A 19273-nucleotide genomic window follows, 5' to 3' on the forward strand; every position below is an offset into this window, starting at 1 on the left:
AAAGACCAGTAACATTTCGCAACTGAGGCGGATTTTTGACATATCAATTTATCACAGTTGCTGACAGGGCTGCAACATGTTAAAAATTGTTAGATTATTATTTTCAGCTGCCTAATCCATCAGTGCTCGCGCTGTTTTCTGTAGTCACAGTAACAAAAGCATCAACTGTTAGTATTTCAGCTCCAAGAGCTGCAGATGCTTGGCTGTTTTGATTGGAGATTCTGTTCTTTGAAAGATTCCACGTCAGTGCTGTGGGATTTACGTCTGGATGGTATGATAGCAATTGGAGGTGAACAAAGCTGTTTCCTTGCAAAATTTTGTGTCTGGAATAAACATGAGAAGGTTTTTGCTCCTTAACTAAGTTCAACTTTTTTATATCTGGCTCAAGATATATGGGATGCTTGGCCAGCCAGGACTGCATTTCACTTTCTAGTGAACTATAGGAAGATGGTTTACTCTCTTGCTTGTTGTGATATGGAGCATTATCAAAGTAATCCATGTAACCGCTTGTGTGCATAGCAATTAAAACAGACTGGCTATTGTGTTTGACAATTCTAATTGTACACTGTCGCTTTGCAAATATTTATTTGAAGAAATGTTGTGGGTTTGAATCCACATTTCTTCTAAATAAACCACTTGCTGCTTTGGTTATTATGCTCCATTTTTTTCTGTAAATATCTTGTTTGCACATGAGTATTCATTTATTTTGGCAACTTTGAAAATGAAATATTTTAATAGAATGAACAATTTCGATCATAGTTCACTTGTTAATCTTGAAGTCAAGTGCTGTGAAGTTTTCACAAATTTGGGATTTTTTGTGTTCATAATATTGCAGAAATTGCTGCCCAATGACACATTTATTTCTATCCACAAATGAGTGTTTATTGTGTGCACTTCTTCTATGGAGTAAATCTTGAATATCATTGTACTTGGTATCATGTTCCTCCTCGCATAATTTGTAAGCAGTCAGTGTACTCGGCATCAACATTTTGTTTGCAATTGCACCTCCTTCTCCATCAGTACTGTCACATTTTTCTCCTTTTTAATGTCAGTAAATTTAAAGGCATTAACAGCAATCCATTATACCTGAGCGGGAAGACATTTTCTGCAGTCAAATCCCAAAATTTTACTCTGAGTTAATGATGTGCACTACTTTTGAACTGGAATGTGGTGGTACCTAGTCATGTGACCAAGTTATTGTTTGCAGTGACCATGTTTGTATTTCTCTGTGTCAAATAATAGTAATTGTGGTGCTTCACATTTCTCATAGCAAAAACAATGAATATTGGAATACCTTTCCCTAGAAGTAAATTCTTATGACTACCAGAAACATAAGCCAGGCAGTAATAGCAGTAGAAATGACTGACCTAATGGGTATATGTAAATCAATTAATGGAAGCTGCTGGTAAGAATTTTTGTGGGCTGAGACTATGATAAAGTTCTGAAATGTACACAAATGTAAAGGTGTAACAAACTTGAACTCTCGTATGACCTAATCTGTGACTGCATTTTGCACCTATTTATTATCTTTCTGTATTTTTGTCTGTATCAGTATCCTGCTAGTATAACATGCTGTTTAATTTGTGTCCCATAGCCAAGTTGCATTTGGTCATAAATTGTGATGTACATTGGATAATTCAGTGCGTCTCTAATTGTTCACCCATATGTCATTTCTAGATTGTACGAAGCCCTGATGGTGAGAGCCGTTCCTATGCTATTGGACAGCTAAGCATTCAGCGTGCAGCTGTTTGGGTGTTAGAACATTACTACACTGATTTTCCTATATATAATCCATATCTGGAACGGTTACCAGTTTCAAAGTCGCACAAAAGTGGCTCAAGTTTTAAATTCTATGATGTAGATGGAATCAACAACACTTCAGTGCAGGTAATTACTATAATTTTCCAGTATATTCACACACTGTGCATGTTGTATTGGTTTCTCTCTCATAGATAATTGTGTGCCTTGTTTTTAAATATGTTGGAAACTGATATTTAGCTCATTTTATATCAAACCTGATAAATTTAACTCTAGATAAAAAGTGTTGTAGGGCTGTAATTATAGGTGAGGCAGTGTACACAGTGAGACATAAAGACAGCTGCACTCTTATACTGGAAGATGTGTTTGCCATAGAATTTGATGATCAGGAAGAGCATTTCATAGTACACACAAGATGGTGCAGTTGTACTTCTTATACAAACTGCGTATTGAAATGGTTTACTCTGAGGTGGCAAAAGTCATGGGATACCAGTATGCACATATACAGATGGCAGTAGCATCATGACATAAGGTATAAAAGGACAGTGCATTGGTACTGCCATATGTACTCAGATGATTCCTGTGAAAAGGTTTCCAACATGATTATGGTCACACGACAGGAATTAACAGGTATTGAATACGGAATGGTTGTTGGTGTTAGACATGTGGGCATTCTGTTCTGGAAATTGTTAGTTAATTCAATGTGCTGATATCTAGTGTTAAGAGTGTGCCAAGAATACTAAATTTCAGGCATTACCTCTGATGGACAATGCCTTGGCTGTTGGCTTTCACTGAACAACTGAGAGCAGTGGCATTTGCATAGAGTTATCAGTGCTAACAGACAAGCAACACTGCACAAGATAACAACTGGAATCAATGTGGGACGTATGATGAATGTATCTATTAGGCTAAATTTGGCGTGAAATGGCAGCAGACAACTGATGCAAGTACCTTTACTAATAGCACATCACCTTCAGCACCTCTCCTGGGCTCATGACCAGACAACCTAGACAACTGAAAAACTGTGACCTGGTCAGATGAGTGAGGATTTCAGTTGATAAAAGCTGACAGTAGGGTTTGAGTGTGGCACAGGCCCCACAAAGCCATGGATCTGAGTCTTCAACAAGGCACTGTGCAAGCAGGTGGTGGCTCCATATTGGTGTGGGCTGTGTTCGCATTGGATGGACTGGATCCTGTGGTCCAACTGAACCAATCATTGACTGCAAATGGTTATGTTCGGCTGCTTGGAGACAATTTGCAGCCATTCATGGTCATCATGTTCTCAAACGATGACTGAATGTTTATGGATGACAATGCACCATGTCAGAAAATTCTGGACAGTTCGCGTGAATGATTTGGCCACCTAGATCATCCAACATGAATCCCATCAAACATTTATGGGACATAACCGAGAGGTCAATTCGTGCAAAAAATCCTGCACTGGGAACACTCTCGCAGTTATGTATGGCTATAGAAGCAGCATGGCTTAATATTTCTTCAGGGGACTTTCAATGACTTGTTGAGCCCATGACACCCCCCCCTCCCCTCCCCCTCCCCCTCCCCCCCCTCTCTCTCTCTCTCTCTCTCTCTCTCTCTCTCTCTCTCTCTCTCTCTCTCTCTCTCTCTCTCTCCTCTCCCCCCCCCCCCCCTTACTTCAATATATTCTGTCTTTGTATCCTTGTGGTGTTCACTTGACTTCTCCTTAGTTCTTGGCAACAATAGATCCCCAATTCTTATTTCTGTCACCTTCACCTTTCTATCACACTTCTATCATGTCTTTGCTTTTCTTGCGTTGCTCTTCTCTCCATGTTCTCCTTTACAAATGTTTCTAACTCCCCTTTCTTCATCTCTTTATGTGGGGAGAAATCAGTATGTTCAGACATCAGGTTTGGTGGCTTTATGTCGAACTCCACCTTCCATGGTAATAACTCCATTGAGCTGTGCCTCACACAGCTCATTAAAGTTTCAAAATCTTTTAGATATTGCACCCAGGAGCTATGTTTATTGCCACAATATGTCCTGCTGAGCCATCCCAATTCTCTCATATGGGTCAGTCCATACCAAGTGATCCAGCACTGGTTGCTTGAGCATCTCAGAAAAATTTTATATTTGCTGGGTGAATTCCCCAATGTTTAGTAGTCACAAAAATATTTTTGTTTTTTTAATTTATTCTTTATTATTTTGAAATGATGGCCATATTTGTTCCAGGCCGCATGTGTTTTTTCGTATTTGCAAGCATCTACATTTTTTACAATTATTATCACTTAGCTGAATGTATTCTTTAATATATTTTTAATGGTTAAAAGTTATCAGCCACAAATAAAAAAACTCAATTTTTTAACAGTAATTTTCCAAAGAAAGATTAATTTCTCAGCTTTAATATTTTTTCTGCTATTACATTGTATAGTATAGTTACTTTTTATAGAATGTCAATGGTGAGCAGCTTACACTTAAAAAATACACTATTTTAAAAAATGGATTTTATTAATTTTTCCATTTTGTGGCCTGCAGTATATTTGTTGGGGACCAGATAAAAATCTGAAAATTTCACAGTTAATAGACCTTTATGAAATCGAACTTTAGTATAAATTTCAAGATTACTTCTCTGGTATTTAAATTGCATGTATTTCTAATTTCAACTCTTTGACAGATGTCAAGTTGTTTTTGTGCTCATTTGACCATATTATTGAACATGGCATTTTCTGTATTTAATTGCATTTTTAAGTCCACAGAGTGTGCATAGCTCAAGTGCACATGCTGAATTAAATCATTGACATAGTCCTCTGGAAGACATAACTTCCACTCATCACTGTTTTTGTTTTCCCTTCTGAATAAAATTGCCTTACGTATTTTGTGGTGTTTATCCAAATTTTCCTCCCCTCTAGTTCCCAGGCTCCTCTTCATCTGTTATAGCTTGAGATCCTGGTCCCTACATACTCCCAATATTTTTCTCACTTGGCAAATCCTTTATGTACAACATTTTAAATTCTTTATTTTTCATCATCATATTCCTCTCATAAAATATCCCTGTTTCCCACTGGTGATCATGAGAAAACATCAGCCACAACATTATCAGTACCCTTTATGTACTGGATGCTGTAATTAAATTGCTGCAGGAACATATCCCACCTCATTAGTCTGCTGTTAAACAGTTTACATTTACGTAAATAGCCGCTCTTCAGTCAGTGAAAACAATCACTTTGTGATCCAGTGGATGGTTCCAGAATTTGGCGAATGCCCTCACAACTGCTACCAACTACTTTTCAGTGGTCCCATAGCACTGCTCATGTTTGGGAAGTGTCCTTGATGCAAAAGCTATACTCCTCAAAGCTTTATGTCCACTTAGCTTTATATCCACTTACCTTTTTTTGTTTTTTCCTCAGACAGTGACACTCCCAAACCATAACCACTTCTGTCAATGTGTAAGCAGTAAGGAAAGGTTGGATCTGGGTGTTACAGCAATCCGCTGTTACTCAAGCTGTCCTTTATTTGCTGAAAATATTGGGTGCAGTCCTGTGTCCACATCCAAGATGGATGTTTCTTCAGTACTTGGTCAGATTTGGTGTGTTCAGACCTTGATTCCTGATTATCTTTTGGTAGAAGCTACACATTCCTAAAAAGGACTGTAATTAGTTCTTGTTATTAGGAATGGGGCATGTAACTGTAGCCTGTATCCGGCCTTTCTTTGGCATCTTTCCAGTGGGTGTGACAATGTATCCTAAGAATTCTGTCTCCTTCCTTGAAAACTCACACTTGCATAGTTTTAGCTTCATGCCAGCCTTTCTAAGACCACTTAACACTTCCCTCAGTTAATGGCAGTGACTTTCCCAGTCAACAGATGCCATCAATATATCAGTTTGCTCATAAGTTTTCTACATCAAACAATTGACTGCTCTTATAAAAGCTGCCATAGCAATTTTTCAGACCAAAGGGAACTACCTTAAACTGGTAGCATCTGCTCCTACACACGAAAGCTGTATACTACGTACTATTCTTGAGTATGGGAATTTGCCAGAAACCAACGTCAAATCAACACTGACTTTATTTAGACACGGTGGAACTGATAGAGCAGATCATTCATATTTTCTAGATGGTCTGTTTCCTCACAGACTATGGCATTCAGCTTTCTGCCATCGAACATTAGTCTCACTGATTTTTCCCTCCTCTTAACAGCTAGTGGATTGTTATATTGACTGTTGCTTCTCTCCATTATCCCTGTCTGCGGCATTCTTTCTCTGGTACCGCGTGCTGCGGAATTTGAATCCCCGCCAGACGTCATAGGTGTCGAATACCCCTAGAGGTCTCTGCACCATCGCAGCGTAAGCTTTGGTGGTGCACGCCTCCTGGCCCGCATTTAGTGTGAGGGCGTCACAGTGGAACATGTGGTTCCAGCGGTCAATAGCGGCGCCCCCGATAGATTATTTAAGCGCCTGCCTCTCGCTCAGCCAGTCAGTCTAACCTTGCGTACGTCTCTGGACACATCGCCTCGCCTTAGACAGCTTATTTACAGCCAGGTTGCTGTGTTCACTAAATTATTTACTTTCTTGTTCTGTGTATGAGTGGACGTGGTTGTTAGGTTTTCTTGTGACTCCGTTGTTTCGATCTTGTTGTTGTTCGTTCTGTCCTTCGTTGGTCATGTCCGTCCTCCCCCGTTGTGTTGTTGTTCGTGGACTGTTCTGCGGGTCCCGCCATGCTTTCTATCACTTCAACCCCGTGACTTTTCTGGTCGGCGTTACAACACTTTCCAACTCAGTTTCAGCTGCTTTCTTTAGAGTAATAGCTATATGGTATGATCTCTGCAGGAATTATTCATGTGGCTTTTTATAATGCATTCAAAGTCGTCCAACTTTCCTGGCACATCAGAAAAGCTCTCTAGTTCTGTCCCCCCACTGCTCACCATTTTCTCTTGCCCTTTTATCCATTACAAGGGATGCTGTCATCATTTTCCCTCGTTATACTGTATGACCAAATTAGTCCCACTTCCTTCTGTTCATAACTGGTTACTGTTGCAGTGTACAAAAGCTCTTACATCATTCATCTAATCCATTCCAATAACAACATTTTACAGATTTCAGGTATAACCATACAGTTGTAACAAAACTCTGTATCACCTATCTTAAAACACAGCATTACTTGTGTCCTAACAAGTAGTTTTTTTTTTTTTTTTTTTGGGGGGGGGGGGGGGGGGGGGGAGGGGTGTCACATGGCCAAACAGCGAGGTCATTGGTCCCATCGGATTAGGGAAGGGTGTGCTCTTCCAAAGGAACCATCCCAGCATTTGCGTAAGATATGGGTTGCATATCTAATCTGTATTCCAATGAATGGCAATTCCATAACTTGTGTAATAGATACTCATAAAACAGCTCAGAGAGACCACTAACCTCACTACCTGAATCCAGAAGTGCTTCAGTCTCAAACCCCCAACACTCACTTCAATTTTTGATTGTAATATTACCACACTGTTACTTCTAAAAGGTTCTTTTTTCTAACAGATCCTTCTCAGTGCTTTCAAATTCATCTGTAGCATCTTCCATGGTTGTAATGTTGAATTCTCCCTCTGTATGATTTATTGCTTTATTACTACTCCCAAAAGTAACTTTACATTTTAATTAAACACACTCTACACTGACATGTACATCTCCACAACTTGTATCCGCTGCTGTATTGACATCATACTGCAAAGCTGCCCTCTACCATATCAGTTTCATCAAAATGTTCCTCAGTAGTTGCCAATAATTTATATTTATTTCACTTCACCACAATAAATTTTTTTCTCCACTGTGTTTTAGTATCTCTGACTGCCAATTCTTTTCTTGTGGCTCTAAACTGCTGACTACGTTTACATATTCCCCACTAATTTCATCTAGTCCTGACTTTGGTACCCAGGAAAATGAAATTCCATTTTGTTTACAATTTTCACTCGTGTCCTTAACTGACTGCTGCCTTAACATCGTCATTTGCATTAGGTATGTCTGCTAGTGCCTCCTCTCTAGAATAAACTTCATCTTATGTGCATAAAGAAATAGTTACACCAGTAACATCTACACTGTGGTGCAAAAAAAATTGGTATAGGCATGCATATTCAATTACGGAGATATGCAAACAGGCAGAATACAGTGCTGTGGTAGGCAACACCTATATAAGACAACAAGTATTTGGCATAGTTGTTACAAGGTGTACAACTCTGCTTCCGCCGTTTGCCAATAGGTGGCGACAACAGTAAGTAGCGGTTGAAAGAAACAGATCGCAGACATCAGGCAGTTACCTTGGACCTTGATCAAAATAACCTGATTCAAACATTAGTCAATTTGTGTCTGCATCATAAAGTTGTTCCTGACTGAAAATGTCAGTTTACGAGCCTAATTCTCGTCATTCGTGGGAGGTGTTACTGTTCTGTTTCAATATGAAGAAAACAGCTGAGTCTTATCAGATGCTCTCAAGTATGTATGGTAAGGATGCTATTAGTGAAAGAACATGTCATGAGTGGTTTCAACGCTTCAAGAAGTTGATTTTAATGTCGTAGACCGGCATAGTGGTGGAAGAGAGAATGTTTTTGAAGATGCAGAATTGGAGACATTGCTGAGTGAAGACTCGCGTCAAACTCAAGAAGAATTGGCATGATTAGTGGAGTGACACAGCAAGCCATTTCAAAATGTCTCAAGGCTATGGGCATGATTCAGAGAGAAGGAGCTTGGGTCCCCTGTGAGCTGAAACCAAGAGACGTTGAACGGCGTTTCTGTTTGTGAACAGTTGCTTCAGAGGCAAAAACGGAAGGGATTTCTGCATCGCATTGTGACCGGGTATGAAAAATGGGTTCATTACGATAACCCTAAACGCAAAAAATCATGGGCTATCCCGGCCATGCTTCCACGTTGATGGCCAAATCGAATATTCACGGCTCCTAGGTCATGCTCTGCATTTGGTGGGACCAGCTCGGCATTGTGTACTATGAGGTGTTGAGACCAAGTGAAACAATCACAGGTGCTCATCAAATGCAATTAAAGCATTTGAGCAGAGCATTAAAAGACAAACGGTCGCAATGCAGCAAGAGGCACGATAAAGTGATTTTGCAGCACAACAATGCTTGACCCCGACGTTGCAAAAGAGGTCAAAATGTACTTGGAAACGTTAAAATGGGAAATCCTACCCCACCCACCGTATTCTCCAGACATTGCTCCCTCTGACTATCATCTGTTTAGATCAATGGCGTATGGCCTGACTGACCAACACTTCCCATCTCATGGAGAAGTCACAAATTGGATTGATTCGTGGATCGCTTCAGAAGATGAACAATTTTTTTGACGCAGGATTCATACACTGCCAGACAGTTGGGAGAAATTAGTGGCCAGCAATGGAAAATACTTTGAATGATACATGTGTAAACAATTTGTTTCATTAAAGCCTCAAATGTTGGGGAAAAAATGGCGGAAGCAAAGTTGTACACCTTGTAGATTGGTTACTGCTGCTTCAATGGCAGGTTATGAAGATTTAAGAGAGATTGAATGTGGTGTTATAGTCGGCGCACGAGAGATGGGACACAACATGTCGGAGGCAGCAATGAAGTGGGTATTTTCCCATATGACCCTTTCATGAGTGTGCTGTGAATATCAGGGTTCTAGTAAAACATCAAATACCTGACATTGCTGCAGCCAGAAAATATCCTGCAAGAACTGGACCGATGATGACTGAAGAGAATTGTTCAGTGTGACAGGAGTGCAACCCTTCTGCAAATTGCTGCAGATTTCAATGCTGAGCCATCAGCAAGCATCAGCGTGTGAACCATTCAATGAAACATCACCAATATTGGCTTTTGGAGCTGAAGGCCCATTCGTGTACCCTTGATACCTGCACGACTTGAAGCTTTACGCCTTGTCTGGGCCTGTCAACACTGACACTGGACTGTTAATGACTGGAAACATGTTGCCTGGTTGGACAAGTCTCATTTTAAATTATATTGAGCAGATGGATGTGTACGGGTATGGAGACAACCTCATGAATCCCTAGACCCAGCGTTTCAGCAGCAGACTGTTCAAGCTGTTGGAGGCTCTGTAATGGAGTGGGACATGTTCAGCTGGAGTGATATGGGGACCCCTGATATGTCTAGATACGGCTCTGACTGGTGACACGTTCGTAAACATCCAGTCTGATCACTTGTTTCCATTCATGTACATTGTGCATTCTGATGGACTTGGGCAATTCCAGTAAGACAATGCAATGCTCCACATGTCCAGAATTGCTACAGAGTAGCTCCAGGAACACTCTTCTGAGTTTAAACACATCCGCTGGCCATCAAACTCACCACACATGAATGTTATTGAGCATACCTGGGATACCTTGCAACATGCTGTTAAGAAGAGATCTCCACCCCCTCGTACTCTTATGGATTTATGGACAGCCCTGTAGGATTCCTGACGTGAATTCCCTCCAGCACTGCTTCAGATTTTAGTCAAGTCCGTGTCACATTGCGTTGCGGCACTTCTGTGTGCTTGCAGAGGCCCTGCATGATATTAGGTAGGTGTGCCAGTTTCTTTGCCTCTTCAATGTATGTTACACTTATATCTGCCCCTGCTGTACTACTGAAACATTGTTCCCAATAACGACTTTGGGAAGCCCTCCTGTAATAACACTAACACCATTACTATTATGTGGATCCACTTTCACTATCCCATTTATTTCAACCTCTAGACTAATATCATCAGTGACAGTATATGCATATGCTGCATCTTCCTTGAAACAAGGTTGAGAATTCACGTCAGCATCAACAACATTTGAAATATCACATACAGAATCAGCACAAGACATATTAGCGTATTAAGGACCCACCCTCCCAACATCAATATGTAAATTAACACAGTTGCCTGTAACTTCACTTAAAATGGTCTCATGCTGCTCACTAGTATCAATATGCACTCTGTCAACATTTTTATCAGCAGCTGCAGTACAAGAACAAACACACTATCATACCTCAAAATTTTTGAACTAACATTTCCATTATCATTCACATTTGAATTTTCACCATTAAATCCATCATTTGATTCAACCCACTGAAACAGTCCACTCACAGTATCATTTACAATCTTTTCTTTGAATTTTCTCTCCCCTTTTCATACCAGCAGTTTCAAAAACTTCTTTCCAAAATTAACCTTCCCCCCAAAAGTCTCTCCACACAGAATGAATTAAACTGCCTACATATGGGTTCCTTCGTCAGCATTTCTCTTTTGGTGTAGTCTTTATCTTAGTCCTTACCTCAGGTGGGATACCAGCTCGTTTCCCCAGTTGTGAGGTCTGTCTGACACCCCCCCTCCCCCCCCCCCCCTTACTGTAATATGTTCTATCATTTGGTCTCCAATTTCTCCTACCATCATTCCTGAAATCTCTGAATGTTTCTGTGGTCTTCTCTGTAATCCCTTCTGTCCCACTCATCATCATTTGTCATTTTAGAATTTTTTTCTGTTTCTAAGTGGTAAAATAGTGTCCATATTTCCTACATAAACATTGAATGACTCTATAGTATCTCCTGGAGCGTTTATGAGCTCCCATTTTACATGTTTAGGCAATCTCCTCTTTGAAGTGAATATGATAATTAATGGCCCCATTAGCTTGTCCATATGTGCCATTCTTTCAATTTACTTAATACAAAAATCTCTCATGTTTCCCTTCCCTGGTGTATATACATTACCACTTAAAAATCATGTTGAATTCTAGATTGTTTCACCTCTCCCCAATATTTATTTGACATTCCCTTCTCAGAGTCTTCATATGTCTCAAAATTCTTCTGATTTTGGTTTGTCCATGACAAAGTTTCCCCCCCCCCCCATTGCCCCTTTTGTGTTTTTAATCTGTTTTAAATCAACCATTCCATCCACAAATCTATCCCCACAATATGCAACAAAATCAGCAGGGTGATATTTTCCATCGTCTATCTAAAATTCTGATCATTTTTTATGAGCAGCATATTAATAATATTACTAACATTTCCATGTTCCATCATAGTAACCTTTGACTCTTAAGTCTTCAGTTTTTGTTTTTATATTGTAGTACTGACATCAACTTTTAATGTAGTCTGTTTACTATCTGCTGCACAAACCTTTTCCATTATGCCACTATGACTCTTTTCCAATTTTCTTTTGAATTGTTCTTCAAATTAGGAATTTTCACCTGTGTATATTTCATCCAGCTTAACAATTTTGTCCCTTACCTCAGCATTTAATCTGACACATTTATGTTCATTTCTGTGTATTTGTAATCTTAACTTGCCTTCCATTTCTGACAGCCCCTGATTTAATCTCTCCTCCACAGACTGTATACTCCCCCCCCCCCCCCCTCCCCAGACATGCTACTCTTAGCTTCTTTTAATTGTTCTTTCATTTGGCTCTCTTGGGTTTTTAATTGCATGTCTTCTGCTTGCACACTATTTTGAACATCATATCATTTACACTTTTCTGCAGTTGTGCAAAAAAATGGCTCTGAGCACTATGGGACTCAACTGCTGTGGTCATAAGTCCCCTAGAACTTAGAACTACTTAAACCTAACTAACCTAAGGACATCACACACATCCATGCCCGAGGCAGGATTCGAACCTGCGACCGTAGCGGTCGTGCGGTTCCAGACTGTAGCGCCTTTAACCGCTCGGCCACTCCGGCCGGCTGCAGTTGTGCAAGAGAGTTCAAAATTTCTTTGAACACACTTACATCAATAATGTCTTTTTGAACAATAATATTCTTGTCTGTACTATGTCTAATGACACCTGATACCTGCTTTCTAGTAATCATAAAATTTGTCTCTTAATCTGATCTGTCCATTTTCATCCCATTTATAAATTTAGTACTGCAACATATATTACTTGTGTATCTCGATCGTTAAAAGCAGAAACATTTCTTATTAACTATTATATATCCGAGTATCACATCTTGGTATCAGAAAAAGAAATGTGTAAACCGAGAGCAGCCCTGCACAGAGACAACGATGTCCACATCCTCTATATGCTGCTTCTTCAATGTCATGTTACCTAAAATAATTTTTCAGGTGGTTTAACAAGTTGTGGAAGAAAAGATCGTTGCTTCAGTTAGTTTCTTGGGTTATGCATGAAGTGTCAAACTAGTGAAGCACGTTTTGCTTATCCGCATCACTGACATGCCTCAATAGATTTCTGTTAACTGTTAGAGATTTTCAGTAACTTAGAGTACTTTCAATCCTTTTTATACTGATTTACTTACCTACCTACCTATCCAGTAGTCATGGTCCTGTAGACCGTGCCCTGTGTCAACACTCAGTCTCCACTGCATTCTGTCTGGTGCTATTTACTCCCAATTGACTACATTCAAAGCTTTGTATCTACTTTTGTAGGTCAGAAATGGAGAAAGGAGGAGTTGCCACATTCACCAGGAACTGTCATAAATTTAAGAAAATAGACATTTATAAATTTTGCCTAGAACAGTATATGGAAGCATGTGCAACAGAAATAGAATTTCACAAAAGATCCTTCATAATATTAAGTATATATCGAGCACCTGCAGGTAACTCTAATCTGTTTATAAACCACCTTGAAGCTGTACTGGCCCATTTAACAACCAAAAACAAATAAATAGTGGTTGCTGGTGATTTCAATGTAGATTTCCTGAAAGACTCTCCCAATAAATACTTATTTGAGTTAGTAACACTATCATTCAACTTAATTCCCACTGTAAAGCTCCCCACTAGGGTAGCCAATAGCTCACAAACAGCCATTGATAATATCTTTATAGAAAAGTCCAATGAACAAAATTATATTACAAAACCAATAGTCAATGGCCTCTCAGATAATGACATGCATTTCCTTCTGTTAAATGTTAACACTGAACAGGTTATAAAATCTGTTAAATCTGAGCTCAAGAGGGTAATCAATAAGCCAAAAATTGATTATTTTAGGACACTCCTCAGAGACATTCACTGGACTGATGTTTACAGTGCTCATGGCATGAATGAAAAATATAACACGTTTGCTAATAAAGTGCTTACCTTATTCGAACAATATTTTCCCAAAATATTCACCAAGGTTAGAGCAAAGTCTACAAAGAAGCCATGGATTACTTAAGGAATAGGGGTATCTTGTAAAACAAAAAGAAAACTCTATCTGTCAATCTGAAACAGTTCCGATGTTGATGCTGTAGCACATTACAAGAAAGACTGCAAAATATTAAAGACTGTAATACGGACATCAAAGCAAATATATTACAAGGAAAATATAGTCATATCAGATACCAAATAAAGACTATATGGGATATAGTGAAGGAGGAGACCAGTAGAACCAGACATGAAGAGGGACAAATAGCATTAAGAGTAAATGATACATTGGTGACAGATGTGTATAGTGTTGCAGAACTTTTTAACAAACATTTCATAACTGTTACTGAAAAGATGGAGTTGTCTGGTTCTGTAGATGCTGCTATGGAATACCTCAGACCAGACATTTCAAGTAACTTCCATAATATGAATTTGACCCTCACTACCCCAGCAGAAATAATGTCCATCATAAAATTTTTAGAATCAAAGACATCTAGTGGTTATGATGAAATATCAACAAAGGAAATTACAGAAAGTGATTCTGAGTTAAGTAACATATTAAACTATCTGTGTAACAAGTCATTTATCAGTGGAATATTTCCTGAATGGTTAAAATATGCTGAAGTTAAGCCACTGTTTAAGAAGGGAGATAAAGAAATAGCATCAAATTTCCGTTCAATTTCACTTTCGCCAGCATTCTCAAAAATTTTAGAAAAAGTAATGTGCAATCGGCTTTATAACCATCTTATCTCAAATAACATACTGTCAAAGTCATAGTTCGGATTTCTAAAGGGTCCTGATATTGAGAAGGCTATCTACACTTACAGTGAAAATGTGCTTAATTCATTAGATAAAAAATTGCAGGCAACTGGTATATTTTGTGATCTGTCAAAGACATTTGACTGTGTAAATCACAATATCCTTTTAAGTAAATGAGAATATTATAGTGTAACAGGAAATGCTGCAAAATTGTTCAAATCTTATATCTCTGGCAAGAAACAAAGAGTGTTATTAGGAAAGAGACATGTATCAAGCTATCAGGCATCATCCATCTGGGAACTAATTACATGTGGGGTCCCACAAGGTTCCATTTTAGGGCCCTTACTTTTTCTTGTGTATATCAATGACCTTTCATCAGTAACATTACCAGATGCCAAGTTTGTTTTGTTTGCCAATGATACAAACATTGCAATAAATAGCAAATAAAGTGTAGTCTTAGAAAGATCATCTAATAAAATATTTGTGGACATTAATCACTGGTTCCTAGCCAATTCCTTGTCACTAAACTTTGAAAAAAAACACACTACATGCAGTTCACAACTTGTAAGGGGTATCCCACAAGTATATGCCTAACATATGATGATAAGCAGATAGAAGTGGACAGTGTTAAATTCTTGGGATTACAGCTTGATAATAAATTCAACTGGGAGGAGCACACCACAGAACTGCTGAAGCGTCTTAACAAATCTCTATTTGCAGTGCGAATTGTCAGACATAGGGGATATAAAAATGAAAAATCTGGCATACTATGCTTACTTTCATTCCATAATGTCATATGGGATTATTTTTTGAGGTAATTCATCAAGCCAAGCTAAAATTTTCTGGGCACAAAAACATGCAGTAAGAGTAATATGTGGTGTGAACTCAAGAACATCCTGCAGAAGCCTGGTTAGGGAACTAGGGATACTAACTACTGATTCCCAATATATTTATTCTTTAATGAGATTTGTCATTAAAATATATCACTTTTTCAAACCAACAGCTCAATTCATGGAATCAATACTAGAAATAAGAATAATCTTCACAAAGATTTAAAGTCGCTTAATCTTGTACAAAAAGGTGTGCATTATTCAGGAACACACATTTTCAATAACTTGCCAGCAGCCATAAAAAGCTTCACAACCAATGAAATTCAGTTTCAGAGAATCCTAAAGGATTTATTGGTGGCCAACTCCTTCTACTCCATTGATGAATTTCTCAGTAGAACCAACTGATTTGTGTGTGCATATATGCAAGTACAATATAGCTTCTGCACAATTTCAGTGCAGTAATCTGTTCATTGTAAATAAATATGTGTGTGTGTGTGTGTGTGTGTGTGTGTGTGTGTAAGTACAATCTAACTTCTGCACCATTTCAGTGCAGTAATGTGTTCATTATAAATAAGTATTATGGTAGTTGTATTACACGTTTATTATCTTATAAACAAACAAAAAAACTTGTTATTTTAAATTCAGTGCATTATTATTTGTAAAATGATTCTTTCATATAGTGTTCATTAAAAAATGACGATCATTCCACTTGGGACCTGTGAAATGGTACATTACCTTATTTGTTTGAGTTGTAAATATTTGTCATGTATTGTTGTTTTTCTGACATGTTCTACATCCTGGAGAACGTCCTCACTACGGATCAATTGGAATGAAGTAAATCTAATCTAAAAATCTAATCTTCCACATCTTTATGTCATCTTCCTATGTGTTTCTTGGCGTACACTAGGGTCATGAAAGCTTGAATAGGAATTCACATCCCTGGCATACGGATTATCTGACGTGCCCATTGAAGTTGTTTACTCTTGTGATATTCTTAAACTTTGCGCTGGTTCATGATCTCATAAATTTTATTACTTTTTCTTTCTCTCGAAGTATCTCCATCTCTCATCAGGCATCATAATCTTCTCATCACTTGTCTTTCATATGTTAGAAGTTTTGCATCTCCTTTTTTGTTAGTGTCCAGCTTTCTGAACTGTAGGGGACAATGGAGCATATAATGGCATTGTAGATCATCATTTTTACAGCATGTAATATGACTTTAGACTTGAACATATCTCTGAGGGCATATAGACATCTGGAAGCAGCATAAATTCTTTCATGTGCATCTGTGGGTATTTGATTATAGTAATTGTACCAAATTCCCAGGTACCAGAACTGATCAAAAGACTTGATCTTATCTCTGCCCAGATGTGAAGTGCTCTTGTGCGTTCTTAGTTCTGATTACTTGTATATGTTCTGTTTTTTGTTTGTACTATGACAATCCTTTTGTACATCTCCCTAAGATCTTGTTCCACTCTCGCCAAAACTTACTCTGTGTTGACTGTGTAAGCAAAGATCTGAAACCTGCCACTTTCCAATCATAGCCTCTTACACTCTTTAACATTGCTCTTGCTTATGACTTTCTCCAGGTTCAGATTAAACAATATGCATGACAGTGCATCTCCCTGTTTTAATCCAGTTCTTATGGGGAAAGGCTGTGAATATGCTCCCCCAGTTGTTACTATAAAACTAGATTCCCTCATACAAACATTTCAGTGCATTTATTTGGGATTTGGAACTCCTTCAAGGTTTTATAGAGGCTATCTCAATTAATACTGTGATAAGCTCTTTGAAAATCTATGAACAGTACCTGGTTTTCTTCTCTTTCCTGATATATCTCAAGAATTTGCCTAAGAGCAAACTTATTGTCAGTAGTTGAATGGTTTGGATGGAGTGTGATATTCTCCCATGATACAAGGTCTGTTCAAAAAATTCTATAATTTTGTCCGCAAAATTTTTCTACAGTTTCCTTTTATTTGTTGTGAATGGTCTCCTTCAAAATACTCTTCTCCTCAATTGATACACCGCTCCCAACACAGATACCACTTCCAGAAACAGTCTTGGTATGCCTCTTGCTCGTTCATGCTAGGTGCCATTAACAAATTTTCTTTTACCTCATACATCATTGCAAATCTTGGTCCTTTCAACAGGTTTTTGACTTTGGAAGAAAAAAGTCCACAGGGGCCAGGTATGGAGAGTACAGAGAATGAGGCAGCACAGTGATTTCGTTTTTTGTGCAATAGTCACACACAAACGGGTGAATGTGTGGGTGTGTTACCGTGAATTGTCTTGCCACATTTCAGGCCATTTGCACCTCACATTTTCTCACAGGTGTCAGAACACATCCCAGTAGTACCATTGATCAACGGTTTTCACAAATTCATGATGAACTAATCCTTCATAGTTAAAGAAAACTAACAGCATGGCTTTGATGTCTGACCTGACCTGACGAGCTTTTTTTGATCTTGGAGAACCTTTCTGGACCCATTGTGAAGGTTGAACCTTGGCCTCAAAGTCATAACCATAGACCCACATCTCATCACCAGCTATGATTCTCTTAAGGAACATCTCATTCTCATTTGCGAGATCCGAAGACTCTTCACAGACTGCGTGGCAAAGATCTTTCTGGTCTTGACTCTTGAATCATAGGACAATCTTTGCAGCAACACAATGCATTCCAAGATGCTGTGTCAGGATTTCATGACATGATCCAACTGAAATGTTACATTCTTCTGCAATCTCTCAGACAGTCACTGTTCAGTTGGCACACACAATTTCATTGACACTTCTGACATGAATGTCATCGATAGATGTCCAAGGGCATCATGAACGAGTGTCACCTTTAATTTCTGTCTGACCATTTTTGAACCGTGTGAACCGTTCATAGTGCTGAGTAAGGCTTAAGCACTCTCCACCATAGGCTTCCTGCACCGTTTGTGTGTCTGGAAAGGTTTTCTCAAGTTTTATGCAAAATTTAACACAGACACGTTGCTCCTCTGACTCTGCTTTCTCGAAATTCACAAACTGTTTGACACAATGTTCTACTCAATACAACACTGAAGAAGAACTGACAGACATAAAACAATGAAACTTCCAACAGTTACACATTAAACACAGGCATGTGCAGGGATGCCAACTGCATTTCGCTCCAACACACCATTGGCAAGAAAATATGTATGTTCTGGAATTTTTTGAACAGACCTCATATTTTCTGCAAATAGCTTTAGCTTTACTAAAATAATTTTAGAAAGGATCTTGTATGCCTTATTACATGAACTGATTCCTCTGCAGTTAGAGCAGTCCATCAATAAACAAATTGAACATCTTGGTCCTTTTTATGCTGTTCAGTTTATCTATCGGTAACCACTTTTATAGGACATCACAGTAGTCTTTCTTTTGTTTTGTTGGTGCTGCATTCTATATTCACCCACAGAATCTGTCATTAGTCACTGTTGTTGTCGTTGTTGTTGTTGTTGCTGTTGTGTCATCTCATGTGGTCTATCCTAGTTTGCTTGATCTTCAGCTGTACTTTCACCCTTCTTGGCAGTTCCTGTCTTCTTTCCTCTGTTTAACACCTCATTCCCTGACTGTCACGTATACTTTTGTCCGTGGACATGCACCTTTCCCGTTCTTCTGTTACATATCTGTGCATTGGAAATCATGATATGCTCTAGCGATCCAAGCTGTCCGTGGTCGTTTATATCACCGTTTTATTTTTTAATCCTTTACAGGTACAGTAGAGTATTGACTATCCGAATGTTGGTCAACCAAATGACGACTTAACTGAACTATTACTCACTCATCCTTGCTGCCCCCCCCCCCCCCTCCCCTTACAGTCTTGCCCTCTCCCACTCCTCCCCCCGTATCAATGCCAAATTGCTGA

General features: G+C 38.8%; 1 protein-coding gene across 1 annotated transcript in view; it reads left to right on the plus strand.

Annotated features, from left to right (window-relative positions):
• The window catches only part of LOC124721649 (vang-like protein 2-B), a 71262-nt gene that overhangs the window by 32265 nt on the left and 19724 nt on the right, over positions 1-19273 (plus strand). The window contains 1 exon segment of the mRNA XM_047246713.1: positions 1678-1887. Coding sequence (XP_047102669.1) covers positions 1678-1887 — 210 coding nt within the window.

This window comes from Schistocerca piceifrons, chromosome X, assembly GCF_021461385.2.
Source record: "Schistocerca piceifrons isolate TAMUIC-IGC-003096 chromosome X, iqSchPice1.1, whole genome shotgun sequence".
Classification (NCBI taxonomy): Eukaryota; Metazoa; Arthropoda; class Insecta; order Orthoptera; family Acrididae; genus Schistocerca; species Schistocerca piceifrons.